Genomic DNA, 18,521 nt, shown 5'->3' with positions numbered 1-18,521 from the left:
ACCTTGAAAGCGATCTGCTTTGTGGGCAGGGTCTGCAGGATCGTTCACACTGTAGATTGACAGTGGTCGCGCGATGAAGTTAGTCGCAAAGGGTCACTTTTCTCGAAAAGCGACTATTTTGGGCCAGTCGCTCGCAGCGCGATTTTTTAGTCGCACGACCGTCGTAGCAAAACTTCTAAACCAAGAAGCGGCGCGCCGAAAGTTAAGTAGAATGTGTTTTCATCCGCGTTCTCCTGCGTCGCACCAACTACAATGTCGAAGCCACCATGGCAGACGACAGGAATGTAATTACAAAATCCACGCCACCATGGCAGATTACAGGAATTGGTGTCTTGCCTCATGATGCGCTGGGGCGCAGTGATTCCAGCAACGTGTCGAATGTATGCGGTAGCATTCGCAGGAAGCTAAACAGAAGCAAAAGAATGTGCAAAGGTTATGCACCAATTCGCACGTAACGTGAACTAGAAATTACAACTTACGCTTAATACTCCTCGTCGTCACGTGCGCGGAGTTTGGGCAGCAGGTGGCTAACGTCGCCGGTCACTTATCTCCAACGGAGGCACGGGCGCACACACTTGCATCACTTTTGCTTTGGAGGCTTCCGCGCTGCCAAACTGACACCACGGAAGAGCACATCAGCACGATGCCGACATCTTTCTTTCCTCTTTGCTCGAATCAAAATCCATAGCTGTTGGCGGAATGCAAAACCAGCGAAGTGCGTGCTAACTGCGTAGACCCTTATAGAGTTGTCGCTGAAAAGGATAATCTCCGGGAGTGTGACTTGCAGGTCGCGCTCGCCCGGGCTTGCCACTGTGAGCATCAGTCGCCTCCAGTCGCTTTTTGGTTGCCAGTCGCAAGTGGTCGTGCGACCGCCTCTGGTCGCCTGTGTGATTGAGTGTTCGCAGTGCTGAGCAGCAGGATTACCAAGGTAAAAAAAAGCACACAGAGCGAGCTGCCGTGGGAAGGCGCATGGGATTTGGAAAGAAGCCAATAGACGGCAAATGTTAGTACCTTTAGCTTATTCCGGGTGTTGGATCTGGAGGACAATCCCAATTGCTGTCCCCCAGATTTTGGACCTTGCCGTTGGGTGCGGGAGTTGGTCGAAGTTGAGGAGGACTTTGAGATGAAAACTGGAGGTTCATTTACATTATTTACAGTGAGAGTACAAAGAAATTGAGTCATAAAGTTATTACGGGCCGGCAGCAACTCGGACGCTGCGGCGCGTGGCAATAAGCTCGAAATAGATGAATGAAGGAATGCTCTCTTGCTGCTCCCGTTCTGTGTATTTTAAGCCCTTCGGTGTCTCGAAATCACGTCACGTTCGGCCAATCGGCGAGCCCGCTCAGGTGACGCCATTTTCGGCCAATCGGCGAGCCCGCTCAGGTGTCGTCATTTTCGGCCAATGGTAGGCGCCCGTGCGATTGTGTCACACCCGGCGCACAGGGTCGCTCCTTCGGCCACAATTGTCCGAGGGCTTACTTCTCTCTGCGGTATTGCCATCCTGACTTGCAAGCGTCGTCACAATAGGCGGAAGGGGGCAACGTTTCAGTGCTGCAAAGCAGCTTTGCTCGGGCCCTGCGTTACCTGGAACCGTGCCAGGCTCCCGCTACACTTTCGGTAAGAGTCAAGCAGTGAATAGCTCCACCTGCGGCGCACGAGGTGGGGGACGCCAACTCGTTTGCACGTGCCGCGCCTCGGGAACGGGGTAGATGTGCTTCTGCGCTCCTTAATTAGCTGTGACGCGATTCGATGTGGTCTGGTGAACTCGAAGTAGGCTCAGGAAACGGTCCCGTATCTAACACGGGGCTTAAAACCTTACACGCAATCATTCAATGCAAATTCCAGAAGTTGCGGCGGTTTTAGTGAGGCGCAAAAGGAAATCACTCATGTGCAGAATGCCTGTTTGAACTAGTTGCTGCTGTTACATTACCTGGAATTGTATGTAAGTAAACCACTGGAGTTCACTGAACCTAGCTTCTTCACATCTATTGGAAGATACCTTCAGTCATTTTACCAGAATTTCATGCACAGTGGTATGAGAAATGCGTTTAGGATGCTCTTTAACATTTACTTAATGTGCAGAATGCAAGGTTTCCTGACCATCGCGTTATTTAAATAAATGAATACGCTCAATTAACATTTATTTGCTTGAAGACGCTGTACTGATATATTTGCCATAAACTTGCTCCAAAATCAGAATTTGTCTGCTCCAGCCTGCTCTAGAACGAAATCTTACAGGCCCCCAAAATTGCTACAAAATAAATCTGGCCATTCCCACCTCTCCTCACAGGGTGAGGGAACATGCGCCAACAGAATGCAGGGGCCATGGAACCTGTAGTCGGAATTAGCAAGAATGGTTGAATGTCCAAATTGAAGGGGTCCCTGAAATGTCATGGACACATTTTGTAGATGCGTAGAGTACAGCTACAGTAAAATATTCGTGCCAGGATTTGAGTTACGCGTCTCATATTAACGGAGCTGCAGACGGTTACAAGTTAACCTCCTCCCTAGTAATTACAAGTTACACCCCGCCTGGATGTCGATCCTCGGAGAGCTATCCAAGCAGTGTGCGCGAAGACGGATGGGCGGAGGTGTAAACGTGAGCGGCCTGCTTGGTGCAGCTACATGGTGGCACAGGGCTCATCCAACCAAACACAGAACTAATATAACTGTAAATGTAAAACATTTCAAACATTTAAAAAGACAATGCGTTCACGATTATGCTGCTGCCGAAAATTTACACCAGCAGCAAAGTGCAAGACACTTGTTTACTGTTGTATTAATTCTGCGTTTGTCTGGTTTAGCTCTGCGCCACTAAGTGGCTGCAGCCCCTACAGGCTGCTCATGTTTGTGCCTCTGCCCATACGGCAAAATGCTCAGTCCATCTGTGTTACTGGAATACCGGCCAAGCTAAAAACTCTATCGCGGTAGTAATCCTCGGTAGCGAAGTGACAGCCTTAAACGCGTAGATCCAACAACTAGATGCACTGCAGACACTCCGCTCGCCAGTTGCTTTGTAGAGGGACACGATGTCACAGCTTGACATGTCGAGGATGTATAGATTTGCAGCCCACAACGTAAAAAGGCAAGGGTGATCCATGGCACTCGAGAACAACACTGACCATGCAGCTTGCGTCAACGTGGAGCACATTGTAACACAAGCAGACGATGCTTGCTCTGTACCGAAGGTGCTTCGGTGTAGTGATAAATTGTCATTGTGTATTCTCTTTTTATTATTTTATAGTTACCAATTAAGCAACATTCCCACTATTACGAGTAGCATTTGTTCACCATCAAGTTTGAGAAATTCTCGACGACGCAACCTAGGTAGCTAGTCGGATAACTCGTAGAAACGACGTCAGGCACGCCAGAGATTGTAATGGTACGGCTGAAACCTCGGGGGAGCGGCGCCGCTGCGATCGGTAGCGATGTACATTTTTAAAGCCTTATAATAAATTGCACACTGTACGCCGAGCGCTTATATGTGTGTCACTTAATGATCAGAAGGACCTACCCGAACGACCCAGCACATTTGTACAAGATCGTCGAAATCTTTTCGGGTCGCTTTAAAGTATAGCGAGATGCGTGTAGTATACCTACCTGCGTGTTGGATTTGTTGCTAACCTTTATAAATTTTTACATGGTAGCTGCTGGTGGAAACAATGCGCAGCCCACATTATAATTCGTGTTATTCATTACAAGTCCTATTACTGATTTGTGAATTCACTAAACAAAGGAAAGCATGTTGGGGTGTAATTTAATGTATTACTTGGTACAGTGTGGCATAGAGTTGAATACCGCTACTGATTGAGCTGGAGAACTAGAATTTCTGATTTTGCATTGCCAACTTTTTAAAAAGCTGCCACTGTTGCTCGTCTCGCATGCCGAATGAATGTGGCCCACTGGCGTACCTAGTTTGCACAAGGTGGCTTATAAGTCTACCTCGTGTGAAATAAGCATATTTTCAATTCCAGACACGTTTTTACTATTGCTGCCGCTGTGCTGTCATATTATCGATGGGGTACGTACATGTGTGGCCATGCTTATGTGTCTCGAGGGATGCGAGCAATGCACAGTGCATATGACTGCAAAAAGGGCCCAGCCAAGCGGATGCACATTCGTACTTCCATGAGTTGGCTCTGCAGGGCAGGCAGAGCAACGTTCTGATTTCGTCTGTTGGCATAGTCGTTGTGCGCATACATACTTATTGTTCCTGCTGATAAGCATTGTGCGTACCGCATCTTGGTGTCTATGCACTGGTCTGGGGGGAACAGATAGCAAGCGTCACAGTAAAAGCACCTAATCATTTCATTTATTGCTGTCAAGCATCGCTGGTGTTTCGTTAGTCCGAACTCGAGCACCATTAGGTTTTTTTACGTCTGCGACGCTGCTTGCGGCATTCCTCACCACACCATCGTTGCCAGTGATATCGGTAGCTTAAAGAGAGCTTTCATATTTGTTGACAACCAAAAAAATATAAGAAACTATAAGAAGGGCCAAAATTCTTTTGTAATTAGAAGTGGTCACTTAGTGCAGGCTCACTGTGAGCATTGTGCCTAGTGTCTTTATGCTGTTTAAATGTTGCGGATCTTGCTTTGCTGTATCTACTTATAAACCCGAAAGTAATGATTGCCAATTTTATAGTTAATTTAATTTTCCTCTCATTTGGGGCATGGTCATGCTAGAACAATATCAAAAGTAGATTTCGAATTTTTAGATGAAGACATTCATGGTCGCATGTCTGTTCCGGACAGCAGTGACATGTTGCCGCCATCCGGTGCCGTCACCGAGCAAGGCCAGGTGGCTGGCCAGTTAGAGACACTGCAAGCCTCTGCGGTTGCTTTGACAGCTGAAAGTACAGTTCGTCAAACAGCCACTGGTGATACCTCCCTTCTTGGGCAGGAACGGCCCAGCACAGGAATTTCTGGCCCACCACATTCTGCTCCAAGAGCTGTTGCAGATGGTCTTCTTCTTTTGATGTGAGTTGTCTTTTGGGACGTTTATGGCACTCTTATCTAGAGCCTCTGCGCTGAAATCTAGTAAATTGAGTGCGTGGGAAGTACTTGACTGACCGTCAGTCTGTCGATGCTCTGCGCTGTATCTGTCCGAGACCTGCAAGCTGAAAATTAATTTGTCGAATGTATAGTAAATGGATTTTTGGAGCTGCAGTTATGCAAGCATTTTTCGTCATGCGCAGAAAGCAATTCGACGGCTAATACAAGGACCTGCGCTTCAATTTTGTTAGTACAGCCATAATCACACCAGGATCACTTTTATGCAGTCGCTGGTCGATTATTTGCGTGTGCTTGATTATTCGAAGAAGCCCGAGGCACCGCCACTAGCGCCGTAGAATTAATATATTAGGACGATCAAAATCTTGGACACCTTACAGCTCTGTCGTTTGATAATTTGAACTCCAACTGCACAAATGTGTGCCAGTTTGGCCATCGTGTCGAGTCGAAATGGCAATATTTTTGTTTCGGTATGTCGCCGGCATACTCGTCGGCCTTGTGGCCGGCGCTTCCATGAAACCGAAACTAGCAAAGCCTATTTGAGCTGATGATAATTGCTGATGAAAATTCAGTGCATGCATTGACTGTATACTTCCGTCTATCTGCAGCAACAGATTCAAAATGGTCGAGACACGGGCCCGTGATTTCGTAGCGATGCCTTCCGTTCAATTCTGTGCCACTCTTATCACCTGCTGTTCATGACCGGCTGATCCCGTTGATATAGGAATATGGGAATAGCATAAAAGCGATTGCTAGCAAGTTGTAACCACGGGATGACTATCCCAAAGGCAAGCGCACGTGTGTGTGCGCAGCAATGCGTTGATAAACTTCGGTCATGTTCTAGAATGGTCACTTTCGAAGATGCTTTCAGTTTCGCAATGTTTTGCTTGAATAGCACTGGACGCATCAAAGGGCGGCAGCGTCTCTGCAATGTGATGTGCTTAAGAATGTGCCAAGAATGTCGTCCCTCAAGGGCGCCGATGTGACTTCTGCTAGTCACCGAAAATTTATGCAAGGAATTCAGTTGGCCGTAGATGCCAATGCGTCTTGCGCTAGATAACAAAGGTAGCTTGCTTGGCTCTGTGCCAAGAATGTGGTGGCTCGTAGACGCCGCCGCGTCTTAAGCCTGTTTCACGTCATGCTAGTGATTTTGAGCCAGAAGTGGCGCGGCGCCCGTCACGTGAGCAAGCCTCCTTTCCCAATATCAGTTCTCCAACCGGCGCACATCGCTCTGATCACAATCTAACATTTGAAAAATTCGCGAGTGGCGGGAGCGGTAACCAATGGCAGAGTGCCTGTGAGCAGGGACATTGAGATCAGGTGACAGGGGCGTGCCCAAGCGCGGCCGACGTGGAGAACTCGCCCATTCAAGCAGAGGGTTCTAGGAGATGACACTTGTAGCGGACGACGTCCGCTGCCGGGTTGCAATGTCTTGCCCTGTCTTCATTGAGCTGTTCATCACTAAAGTTGTGCAGTGTTCACTTGTTTGGTATGTTAAAATGAAGGATTTTCGCAACAAAGATAAGAGGACGACTCCTTGGGAAGAAATTACGGACTGAAGCTGAAGGTACTCGTCGTCGCATTTGGCGCATATTTCTGTAACGTAAAAGTCCGTATCGCCTGAATCAGCCATGTCCGTTGGTGCCTCAGAAGTGCCGCTTCTTTCCGTGTGTCGTTTACGAGTACCATTCTATGGAGCCATATTATTTGCACATGTCGTTTTCTTTTTGCCTCTTCCCCCTCCCCTTCCCCCCATCTTATGGTGACTCCATATGGCTCCGGACAGACAGCACAAAACAGTACTCAATAATTTTTGTTCGGAGTGCATGTAGGTGTTTGCGTTTTCTTTTTTACAACGCCGAGCTAGCGTGCTCGTAGTTTTGTTCGGTCTTGTTTCTTCAGCCAAAAGGTCGCGTACCCCGAGGGTCGCCGTACAAGAGTCGCCGCCTTTCTACATGAACGCGTAGAGGCGAAAAGGAACGCGAGCTTTCTTTGAAAGCCGTCCATACGCCTCCTGCGTCTGTGTGGCCAAGACAGCCCGCGAACGCTTTGACATTGGAAAGCAAGAACTGTTAGCAGAGCCGCATGTGCTTCAGGCTCAAATCGCAGAAATACGAAAGAACCAATTCCTTTGCTTCTATATGGCTAATTCTCTGTGCGTGTACTTAAGCAAGACTTCCAAGCCGTCGCCTGTAAAGGGCTAAAAGAGACATAGCTATTCGACATGCAGTATTTTTATTTTCTGCAAGGTCACGGATGCTCAGTACCAACCTAATGCACCGATGAAACCCGCTGCTCAAGCTGGTCAAAGCACGGAAATGTGGAGTAAGGCACAGCTGTTGAAGACCATCGTAACCCGTGGCTCACGGGCACTTGGCTAAAGCAACACTTTGCACAAGCAACACTTTGCACAAGCAACACTTTGCACAAGCAACACTTTGCACAAGCAACACTTTGCACAAGCAACACTTTGCACAAGCAACACTTTGCATCACAGCGACACGCGTCACGCCAAAACGAAGCATGGGAAATGAAGCTGCATCTGTGCACCGCGGTACCACTCAGTCGCCGCGACCACCACCACGCCGTCGCTTGCATATGAAACACGCTTTATGCTAGTGACGCGAAACTGAAGGTATCTCCGAAAATTGACTATCTGGAAATACGGCACCCTTTTTATTCCACTTTGTGAATAAAATCACTGAATTCAGATTTTTTGTTTGGCCTCCGTCGAGTCCAAATTATCGGTCTGCGACTGTAGTAGCACTCAGTGCTGGCATAGGCTGTGGGGCTTATCGAAAGGTAGTCATTTAATTAGTTTCATTATGAATAACAAGACATGTAGGACATTAGCTGGGTGGCATGGTATACAGTTGAACCCAGTTCCTACGTTCGGAAAAAGGAAACACGAGAAAAACTTGCTAACCGGGATTACGCATCAACCAAACTCGCCGAAAAGGTTGGTAGAGTCGACTATACTTGACATCTAGTTGATGCGAAGCGGTGCGCAAACTGTTGCTGCACGAGACGCCGATGCACGCTGAGCTGGTGGGTCCAAAGCGCCCCAATACGTGTATTGTCGGTTTTTTTTTTTGTTCTTTCGTTCTTTTTGTTTTGGTGGCTTCTTCAAAATTACATTCGCGTTTCTCGAATTCGCCCTCTGTCAGCAGCTTTTTCGTGTGGGGCATCTTGTCGGGGAATTTTTTGGCGTGCCCACTCGAATACCGATGTGCTCCGGGCTCTTGTGCGCGAGCACCCCGGGACAGGCTTTGTTGCTTTCCGATTGCGTAGTGTAGGTGTAGGGGAAAACGTAAGGAAATCGAGCTGGCGGTGAGCGACGTCGGAAAATACGATGCTGCCAGAGCTAAACATGACGCTCATGCGGTCTGCTGGTCTGCTGCAGGGAACGGTGGTGCGTTCTTCAGCGTGCCATATGTTTCAAACGACGCTATATACGCCACCGGCATGTGCTGTCAAACAAGTCGGTTAAGAAGGTTGCCGCAGTGTGGCTGGCGGTGACAGCTGTGAATGCGCCGTGCGACGACCCGCTAGGTTTACCTGGTACTAGAAGAGAAAACTTGTGTGCATGCTGATATTTTCACGTGACATGGGCGGGCGAGTACGGAAAAGCAATCGTGGCGGTGCGTACTCTTGTCGATCGCATGTACCTAGCGCATTATCGCGGTCGAAAAAAGTATCGTATGGCCGTAGTCGTGCTCCGTTCTGTAATAATGCGCAGGATGGAAAAGTTCAGGTAAGCGCTCCAGCGGCAAGTCGGCACTAGCCTTACTGGCGGTCTGAAATATCAGATGTTGTTATTCATTTATTTGTTTATTTATTTACTAATTCAAATTAAATAAATCAATAAAGATTAAGTATGAATTGCTTTTTAGGACTTGTAGACGCAGATTCATGCAGAATCTAAACCCTGTTTTATTCTTGTGGCAGAAACATCTAAAGCATTTTGGACACTAAAGGTGGACCTCCATGGAGCGAAAGGGCGACGAGCATTCGGCGCCCACTGCCCACTGACAGCCGCCCCAAAAACTGCCGGTTCACCGCCCATCAATGCTCTCCAGAAATCCGACCAGCGCAAGAGTTCGCTGCATGAAAGTCGGTTTTGGCGCTACAACTGCCACGCAGAAATACATATGTATAGTAACATATTTATTGTATTTATGTAAGTGTAAAAAAGAATGTTTTAAAGCCACAATGTCCTGTACTGTGGACGTTGCTGCATAGAAATCTGGAAGCTGTAAAGTAAAATTGCATTAGTAATGTTTTGGCACGCTAGTTAGCATAGTATAATGTTTGGCGGAAAAGGGTGACACAAGTTGCACTCCACCTCTCGTGAGAACGACATCTGAACCGAGCTTTCTGCTCAATGTCTCAGTCCTCGCTGCAGTGATGGCATGAAATCCTCGAGCAAATATGGAGGCTACGAATAGAATGCAGGTGTTAGCGACAGACGTGGCATGAAACTTGCAATAAGTGCCGACACAGTAAAAAGAAAGAATCTGCTTGACGTGTGAGTGTTGAAACTCCCCCGCTTAAAAGTAACTCAAACAACTCGTACAGCAAGGCTGCCTTGGCACACCTAGTTTAGTAACAGGTCATAATATGAGAAATCAATGATTCCTTTTAAACTTCTGGCAGCATAACTTGCTGCAGAACTTGCATGAACGAAAAATTGCTATTAGTGAGACATTGTGCTTTTCTCAAACTGTTGTTCGAGGGGAATGATAATGGCACCGCACATCTGGACAGCTATATTGCACCCTGCCTCCATTTCATTACATGCCACGCTTTCGTGTGCGAAATCGCATGCAGAAACGTTCACCATTCAGGATAGAATTGATGAGGGTGTGTAGGGTATGACAAATGCATTACAGTAAAACCGCATTGATGCATTTTCGAGGCACCATGGAAAAAAAAAAACGGTAACAGTACGGAAGGCCGCAAATACCCACAGCAACGTCAGCAACAGCTCTAAATGGTTGCTAGTGGAGTTGTTAGACATTTCGTTGCTCGTACTATGATTGGTGATGGCGCGTTGAGCATCAGGTACGATGTTCCTTGATAGTGGCCCCTTTCCACTGTTAGTATCATTCACCGCATAACACGGATATACTGCGGCAAAGCTCACTAAGGAGAACCCGCGAATATGCATTCTGGCCAGCCCCAAAATAAGTGTAGCCTGCGCTCGGTTCCCAGTAGGTTAGAAATGGTGCAAACTTGTTTGGGTGCTTCACCCAAGTCTTCGTGAACTTCTCCGAGCATGTTTTCTCCTGATATGCTTGTGCAAACTTCATTATCTTTGCAGATTTTGGTCGCTTCTTGCAATGTATCAGTCATTTGTTGCAACGTGTTGGTCGCGTGTGGCAGTGTATACATTTATCATCTTTGTAGCAACGTGCAAGAGCAAGTTTTCCTTTGCGTCACTAAAGTTACCTGGCTGCCGTGTTCAAACACAACATATGACGGGGGTACATTACAGAATTGGTACATATTGAAGGGGAACATAATATACGTGGGAGTCTTATGTGGTTTATTTCGGTGCCGAGAAAATGTGACGTAGCAGCTGGGAAAAACAAAAGCAAGAAAAAATCATCAGCGATGCAGCTTCTATTATGCTTAGTCCAAACATGGCGGCCACAATGACATTGGTGCATCCTATTCACTGCCGTGGGTAACCTGCCTTCATTTTGATAACGAAATGGCCAGAACGCTGCTAATCTCTCTGCCAGAATCCATACCATGTTCACACCTCACTACGAACGTTTCTTTCGTGTTCTTGCTTTTCTTTCTGTTAACTGAAGCTTAAGATATCACACCACCTTTTCACATGCTATCGCAGATGCAATTTCTGGCCATGCTGGCTAGTACCGAAACATTGCTACTATGATGATGTCATTGCAAACCCTCTAAGCAGACTACCTGCATTTGTTCATCTACATGGCATTTGCCAAGAGATACCGAAGGGAAAAAATAATTTGTTCTGTATCAGTAAATTTTCCTTCAGCCATATCGAGAACACCACCCTTACCAGGGTCAGATCCTTGGTAAACTAGAAAAAGCGCAATAAAAAAAGACTGGTCGTGACGCTTCCTCGAAGTTCTCGCACCACTTAGCATTAACATCATGTCCATTGACAGCGTCTTTTGGGCTTCTTTAGGCTAGTAGCACAGCTCAGAAAGAGCAAAAAGGAAGGTGGAAGGGGTAATGAAAGGGAACGGAAAACAGAGTGAGCAGAATGATCCGTTCCCGTTCATTACACCCCCCCCCCCCCCCCTTTCTTTTGACACCTGTGTGTCCAGTGTGCCTTATTTTGTCCTTGTGTTTTCCAGCATTCAACAACCTTTGAACAGAATAGAGCTGTGCGTCAGCCTCTGCGATTAAAACATAAAGTCGCCTAGAAATATTTCGCGACCTCGCACTCAAATTCTGACACAAAGGGAAATCGTGAAGCTAATGTTAGTGACGTTCATGAGAAAACATGCTAAAGCTAAATAATTCAGTATCTTATGTGGATTATTCACGATGGTGAAAAATTACGTAGGCTGTTCAACATGATACTGCAACAAAGCGTGTCAAGCATCCGAATGAGCTCGCTTCCACTGCTGAGATTCTTAAGTATGTTCTATTGTGCCTACTGTAGCATGACAGACAAAAAATAGCGTGTGTCCTAATTGTTGGAGCGCTGGGCTGGTGTGCTGAGGGTGCTCTGTTCGAGTTCCGGCATCGTCAATTCTTTAGGCTTAACATAAGCTGGTCTGCTCAAAGAGGCTTGTATTATTTGCAGAAAACTTGAAATGCATAATCGACTAATTAACGAGAATGCACTATTTAAGCCTTTAAGTACCTGTCCCATATTGCAATTTGCAAATTTTAGCCGGAGAATTCGCAATGCGGATCCACTTGGAACGAATTCTCCTGTTGACACCAGTTTCGAGGTATTAATTTCCGAACTTCGTGGAGAAATACATTGATGTTCCAGTTACTTTTGTGCTTCCATGCATAAAGCTACATTTTGAAGTAAGTGGGACGACAGTGCATATTTATCGCAAGTCTGACGGCGCATATCTCGTAAATGGTGTCATCCACACAATTCTTGTCAAGTGGATGTGCTTTGCAGTCTCACCCGCTAAAATTTTTACTTTGCAATATGCGCTATGAGATAATTAGTTAAAACTTATTAGTGCATTTTTAGCTAATTAGTTGGTTGTGCACTTCCATCGTTTGTCCAAGAAATCGGCGCCTCTTAGAGTAGACCAGTTCATGAACTGGAATTATGGTATCTGCCACAAGCAGTTAGAAAAATTTTTGAAAGTGTTCGCTGAAACACGCTGTACATTACACACGCACAAATATATGTCCGGGACAGTACGGCGACCAATGGCCCTTAGGGCATATACCCAGTACCAAATAATGGCCCGCGAAAAGAGGCTAGAAACATACCCGATACAGCAAAACTTCGTTGAACCACAGCCACTTAAACAGTAGTTTCATTTTAAAAGTCGTAAGTGAAATCCCCGACTCAGCGGCCATTGAACATAACGTGTATTGTATCCGCATAAACCGTACCAGCTTATTGCGTACATATCGGTTAAGACACAGTGTTTCCACTTTTCGTCGCACAAACACGGCGGTGCATCGTCTCCATCGGGCGGCCTGGCCGAACAACAGGCCTCAGAGATTGGAACAACGGCCTCCAAGCGCCCTGTGGCTTCGCGCATGAAGCCTCATCATCATTTCAGCGTTGTGCCAGAGAGCGTTGTGACGTCACGCAAGCGAGAACTCACGTCATGCTGAAGCTCGGATAAAAAAGACGCCGGATGCTCAGCATAAAAGAAAAATTAGACATCGTTCGTGCTATCGAACGTGACACGAAGAAGTCGGCGCTGGCACGCGACAGGCATCTGCTGTTGACTACAGTGTGTGGTATTTGGAATGCGAAGAACTTGCTCAGCAGCGCTGCTGCGATCGCAAAGAGATGTTGGCTACGAGGTTAGACTTTTCGCCATTGTTGCTTCTGTTGTTGCCGAAGTTTCGGCTAGCAAGAGTGATGAGCACGACACGGAAAGCGACAGCACGGGCGATTCAGGCCCGACAGTGGCAGAATCTGCGCGTTACATCAGCCTCATGAATGCAATCGTCACGAGAACAGCATCCCGCAATGAAAAAGGCGCCCCACAACTTCTGCAGCGCTACTGCGCCTGTGCACGGAGAATATGCAACACCAACGAGAAATCTGCCATGCAAGTGTTTGCCATGAAGAGGGGGCTGGCTGGAAAGCTGGCTCACAGCTTCAGCATGTTTGAGGCCGCTGTCATCGCTTCTAGGCTACCGCAGCATCAAACATCAAACGAAAATAACACTTTTGTCGCGCGATGTGAATAAATACTGCATGTTTTTCCCCCTGTCATCGCACTCTCTCTGAGTTACATTTCTGACAGGTAAGTTGTTGATAAATGATATTTCGGTTAAACAGTACTACCGTTTAGTACGTACTTTTTCAGAGCTCCGGTTAACTACGGTTTAACGAGGTTTCACTGTACAGAAATTTGTTGGTAACGTACTGAGACTCTAGCTTTACAATCTGGCCTCTATCATTTCAGGTTTGTGAAACCAAAGAACTCGGAAGCTCCGTCTAGTGGTGGACTGTCTCAGAGCGTCGGCAGGAAAGACGGCAACAGTGTGCGTGTAGAGCCAGTTGTTGCAGACACTGCAGTATCCGGGAGCTCTACTAGGCACAGGTGGGATATTACATTTTTCTGTAATAATGGCTTGAAGATTTACCGATAGAAGTGCGACCACGTTTCGCCGCCTAAATGTTATCGCACAGCGCGGGACGCGCCTGCATGTATGCTAAGTTTCTGGAAAGTTATCGATGCTTCTATCCGCTGTCTGTTGTCGCCGAACCTTGTGTTATCTGATTTCGTCGCGTGACGCGAATGGTGTAGAACTTTGTGGAAGGCACGCGGGTCCCAACGATTAGTCTGGAACATGACTTATCGATGAACATTCGATAAAAGCCGACGCGCTGGACCCGCTGATCAGATTTTCGACGATCGTCGACTGTGTTTGCCTCTGTCGCCGTTCTTTGAGTGTAGCCTGTTTTTGAGGGCACAAGTCCACGGAAGAGCTACTGAAGACCCGGAATCCTGGCTGGAGACCTACGAACGAATCGCGACTTTCAAACTCCGACGACAAGCTGCGGCATGTATACTTCGCCTTAGAAGAAGCCGCCAGAACGTGGTTTGAGAACCGGGAGTCGACCATGACAACATGGGACCTCTTCCGTAGCGGCTTCCCGTGCACCTTTACGAGCGTCGTGCGCAAGGAAAGGGCCGAAGCTATGCTGGACGCCCGAGTGCAGCTACCTAACGAGAACCTTTCTATATTTACGGAAGAAATGAGCCGTCTGTTCCGCCACGCCGACATGCCTGAGGAGAAGAAAGTCGGCCTACTCATGCGTGGTGTGAAGGAAGAACTCTTCGGCGCAATGATACGAAGCCCACCGAAGACCGTAGAAGAGTTCCTTCGCGAGGTCACCAGCATCGAGACGACACTCGAAATGCGGAACCGGCAATTCAACCGCCGTACAAAGTACCAACTACGCAGTAATTCAATCACTGGCCACGGACGATCTGTGCGAGACTATCAGGGCCATCGTGCGCGAAGAACTGCGCAAGGTCTTGCCATCGTCGCAGCCTCAAGTGGCCTCGATCGCCGATATCGTGAAAGAAGAGGTGCACCGATCGCTTGGAGTTCCTGAGGTGCAACCACAATTACCGCAGCCCCAGCCAGAAGCGATGACTTACGCCGCCGTCGCACGCCGTCAAGGTCCCCCTCCGCGACCACGCCAGGGCCTTGTAACGCCGCAATTCCGTCGTCCGCCGCCGCCAGCACGACCACCCGTCGCCCAGCGCACCTACGCGAGGAAGACGGACATTTGGCGCGCCCCCGACCACCGCCCGCTCAGCTACCACTGTGGCGAAGCCGGCCAACGCACAACGCACAGCGCCCGAGGGAAGGAGAACGCCCTCGTGACATCGCCGACTACCTCGCCGCTACTCAGTGGAGCCCTCGACGACCGTCCCGTTCGCCGTCACCAGGCCGCTACCTGTCGCCGCAGCGCCGACCATACACTGGCCCAGCCCGGGGCCGGTCCGTCAGCCCATATCTGGAAAACTAAAAGCAGCAACCGATGGAGGTGCGGTTGCTGTTCGTCGAACTGACGAAGATCCTCCGTCGCCGATGAACACGCCGAAAAGACTATCTCGACGACATAACAACGACGACACACCGCCGTCCCGACGAAGTCTGGCAGGAAAGAACACGCTGACGAAAGACCACCTGACGACGCCACGTACCAACCACACGTCAACGCGACGCAGCCGTGATGCGACGCCAAGGCCTAACTGTAACGCAAGACAAAGAACCACCGACCTCGACGTGCTTCTCGATGGCCACGCAGTCACCGCCTTAGTAGACACAGGAGCCGATTACTCCGTCATGAGTGAACCCATCGCAGCCCAATTGAAGAAAGTTAAGACTGCATGGGAAGGCCCGTTAATTCGGACCGCTGGAGGACACCTCATCACGCCGACTGGAATCTGCACGGCAAGAATTACCATTCATGACTGGACTTACCCTGCCACCTTCGTTATCCTGCAACAGTGTTCTCGAGACGTCATTCTCGGCATGGACTTCCAGAACCAACACGGCGCAATCATCGACCTGAAGTCGAAGTCAATAACGCTGTCGGAAGATCAAGCGATACCGCCGGAGAGCCCTCGTAGTCACCACGCTTTGAGTGGGCTCGAAGATCAAGTGAGCATCCCGCCTCGCTCCAGGATTGTTATTTCGGTCGGCACCAAAAGACCCGCTGACGTAGAACGCGTCATCGAAGGCGACCAACGTCTACTGCTCGACCGTGAAATTTGCGTCGCAAGAGGGATCGCTCGACTGCACGGAGGAAACACGAAAGTGTTGCTTACAAACTTCTGCCAGGAGTTCAAGCACATCAACAAGGGCACGACGTTCGCATACATCGAGGAAATTCAGGAAACCAGCGATGCGTTTCTCCTCTCAGATTCTGTCGCATCTACCCCGACGACCGTAGTTCCCAAGCCAGACTTCGACATAAATCCAAGTCTCCCCGTGATTAAGCAGCAACAGCTCAGAAGTCTGCTTCGACGATACAAAGACTGCTTTTCGACGTCGTCGAGGATTGGACAAACACCAGTCGCAAAGCATCGCATAATAACCGAAGAGTGCGCTCGACCACTCCGCCAGAGCCCTTACCGAGTTTCGACGCGAGAACGCGAAGCTATAAGACAACAACTCGACGAAATGCTGCGCTAGGACATCATCCAGCCGTCAAAAAGCCCGTGGGCGTCTCCAGTTGTTTTAGTGAAGAAAAAGGACAGAACCCTACGTTCCTGCGTCGATTATCGTCGACTGAACAAAATCACGAAGAAACACGTATACCCCCTCCCAAAGATAGACGACGCATTCGATCGGCTCTGCAATGCTAAATACTTCTCATCGATGGACCTCAAGTCTGGCTACTAGCAAATAGAAGTCGACGAAAGGGATCGCGAAAAGACCGCCTTCATCACGCCAGACGGCCTCTATGAGTTTAAGGTTATGCCATTTGGACTGTGCTCGGCGCCTGCAAAGCTCCAGCGCGTGATGGACACGGTTTTAGCAGGATCGAAGTGGCAGACCTGTGTTGTTTACTTGGATGACGTCGTCGTCTTCGCCGGAAATTTCGACGATCACCTTAAGCGGCTTGCGACAGTATTAGAGGCCATCAAGTCATCAGGGCTCACTCTGAAGCCGGAAAAGTGTCGCTTCGCTTACGATGAGCTTCTATTCCTAGGCCACGTCATCAGCAAATCTGGAGTGCGCCCCGACCCGCAACGGCCAGCTGCCATCGCAAAGTTCCCGCAGCCAATCGACAAGGCAGTGCGCATATTCCTTGGCATGTGTGCCTACTGTAGGCGCTTTGTCAAGGACTTTTCACGCATCGCGGAGCCGCTAACACATCTAACCAAATGTGATGTCGAGTTCAAGTGGGAAACGCCGCAGGCCGACGCATTTCAAGAACTCAAACGACGCATGCAGTCGCCGCCGGTACTTGCACACTTCGACGAGGACGCCGATACTGAAATCCACACTGACGCCAGTAGCCTAGGCCTCGGTGCCTTCCTAGTCCAGAGGAAAGACGTACTTGAACGGGTTATGCCTTATGCTAGCCGGTCGCTGTCAAAAGCGGAATGCGATTATTCTACGACTGAAAAGGAATGCCTCGCCATCATTTGGGCTACAGCGAAATTCCGCCCTTACCTCTATGGCAGGCCATTCAAAGTCGTCAGCGACCATCACGCGTTGTGTTGGCTAGCTAACTTAAAGGACCCTTCAGGACGGCTGGTGCGGTGGAGCCTCAGATTGCAAGAATATGACGTCACCGTAATATACAAGTCCGGAAGAAAACACTCTGACGCCGACTGCTTATCACGCGCCCCCATCGATCCCCCGCCGCAAGACGACGAGGACGACGACGCCTTCCTTGGAATAATAAGCGCGGACGACGTCACTAAACAGCAGCGAGAAGACCCGGAGCTGAAAGGCCTCGTCGAGTACTTGGAAGGGAACGCCGACGTTGTCCCTAGGGCATTTAAGCGCAGGTTGTCTTCGTTCACGCTACAAAACAACCTGCTCGTGAAGAACTTCTCACCAGTCGGCGCCAGCTACCTTCTTGTTGTACCGTCAGCGCTGCGTCCAGAAGTACTGCACGCCCTACACGACGATCCAACTGCTGGGCACCTCGGATTCTCCCGGACGCTGTCGAGGATACAGGAAAGGTATTACTGGCCGCGTCTGACCGCCGACGTCGCCCGTTACGTCAAGACATGCCGAGACTGTCAGCGACACAAGACACCACCGACAAGGCCAGGAGGATTACTACAGCCGATCGAACCTCCTCGTCGACCATTCCAGCAGATTGGGATGGACTTGTTGGGACCGTTTCCGACGTCAACATCCGGAAATAAGTGGATCATCGTGGCGACAGACTACCTCACCCGCTTCGCTGAAACTAAAGCTCTGCCGAAAGGTAGCGCAGCCGAAGTGGCAAAATTTTTCTTCGAAAGCATTCTGCTGCGACATGGCGCCCCAGAAGTCCTCATCACCGACAGAGGAACGGCTTTTACAGCAGAGCTCACCCAAGCCATTCTGCAATACAGCCAGACAAGCCACAGGAGGACAACTGCCTACCACCCGCAGACGAATGGTCTCACGGAGCGCCTGAACAAGACCCTCGCCGACATGCTAGCAATGTACAGTCGCGGACAGAATACTACGGACCATGAAATCTAATAAAAAGCTGAATATCTCCGCAACCTCACAACGCAATCTGGTATTTGCATTTTGGACCTCGACTAGAATATGCTAACAACGTTGTCGTGGGCAGTTTTACTGGTTACTGCTACAGGCTGC

At 48.9% G+C, this 18,521-nt stretch overlaps 1 protein-coding gene across 3 annotated transcripts in view; it reads left to right on the top strand.

Moving 5' to 3' along the window:
* Nucleotides 1–18,521, top strand: part of LOC126525222 (uncharacterized) — a 170,400-nt gene that overhangs the window by 134,893 nt on the left and 16,986 nt on the right. For all 3 annotated transcript variants that reach the window (XM_055067598.2, XM_055067599.2, XM_055067597.2), the window contains exons 5-6: nucleotides 4,755–4,979; nucleotides 13,631–13,768. In XM_055067598.2, the coding sequence (XP_054923573.2) occupies nucleotides 4,755–4,979; nucleotides 13,631–13,768 (363 nt within the window). The remainder of the gene's footprint in view (nucleotides 1–4,754; nucleotides 4,980–13,630; nucleotides 13,769–18,521) is intronic.

This window comes from Dermacentor andersoni, chromosome 3 (assembly GCF_023375885.2).
Source record: "Dermacentor andersoni chromosome 3, qqDerAnde1_hic_scaffold, whole genome shotgun sequence".
Taxonomy (NCBI): domain Eukaryota; kingdom Metazoa; phylum Arthropoda; class Arachnida; order Ixodida; family Ixodidae; genus Dermacentor; species Dermacentor andersoni.
The sequence above is the reverse complement of the archived record's forward strand: the minus strand, read 5'-3'. Positions and strand labels throughout refer to the sequence as shown.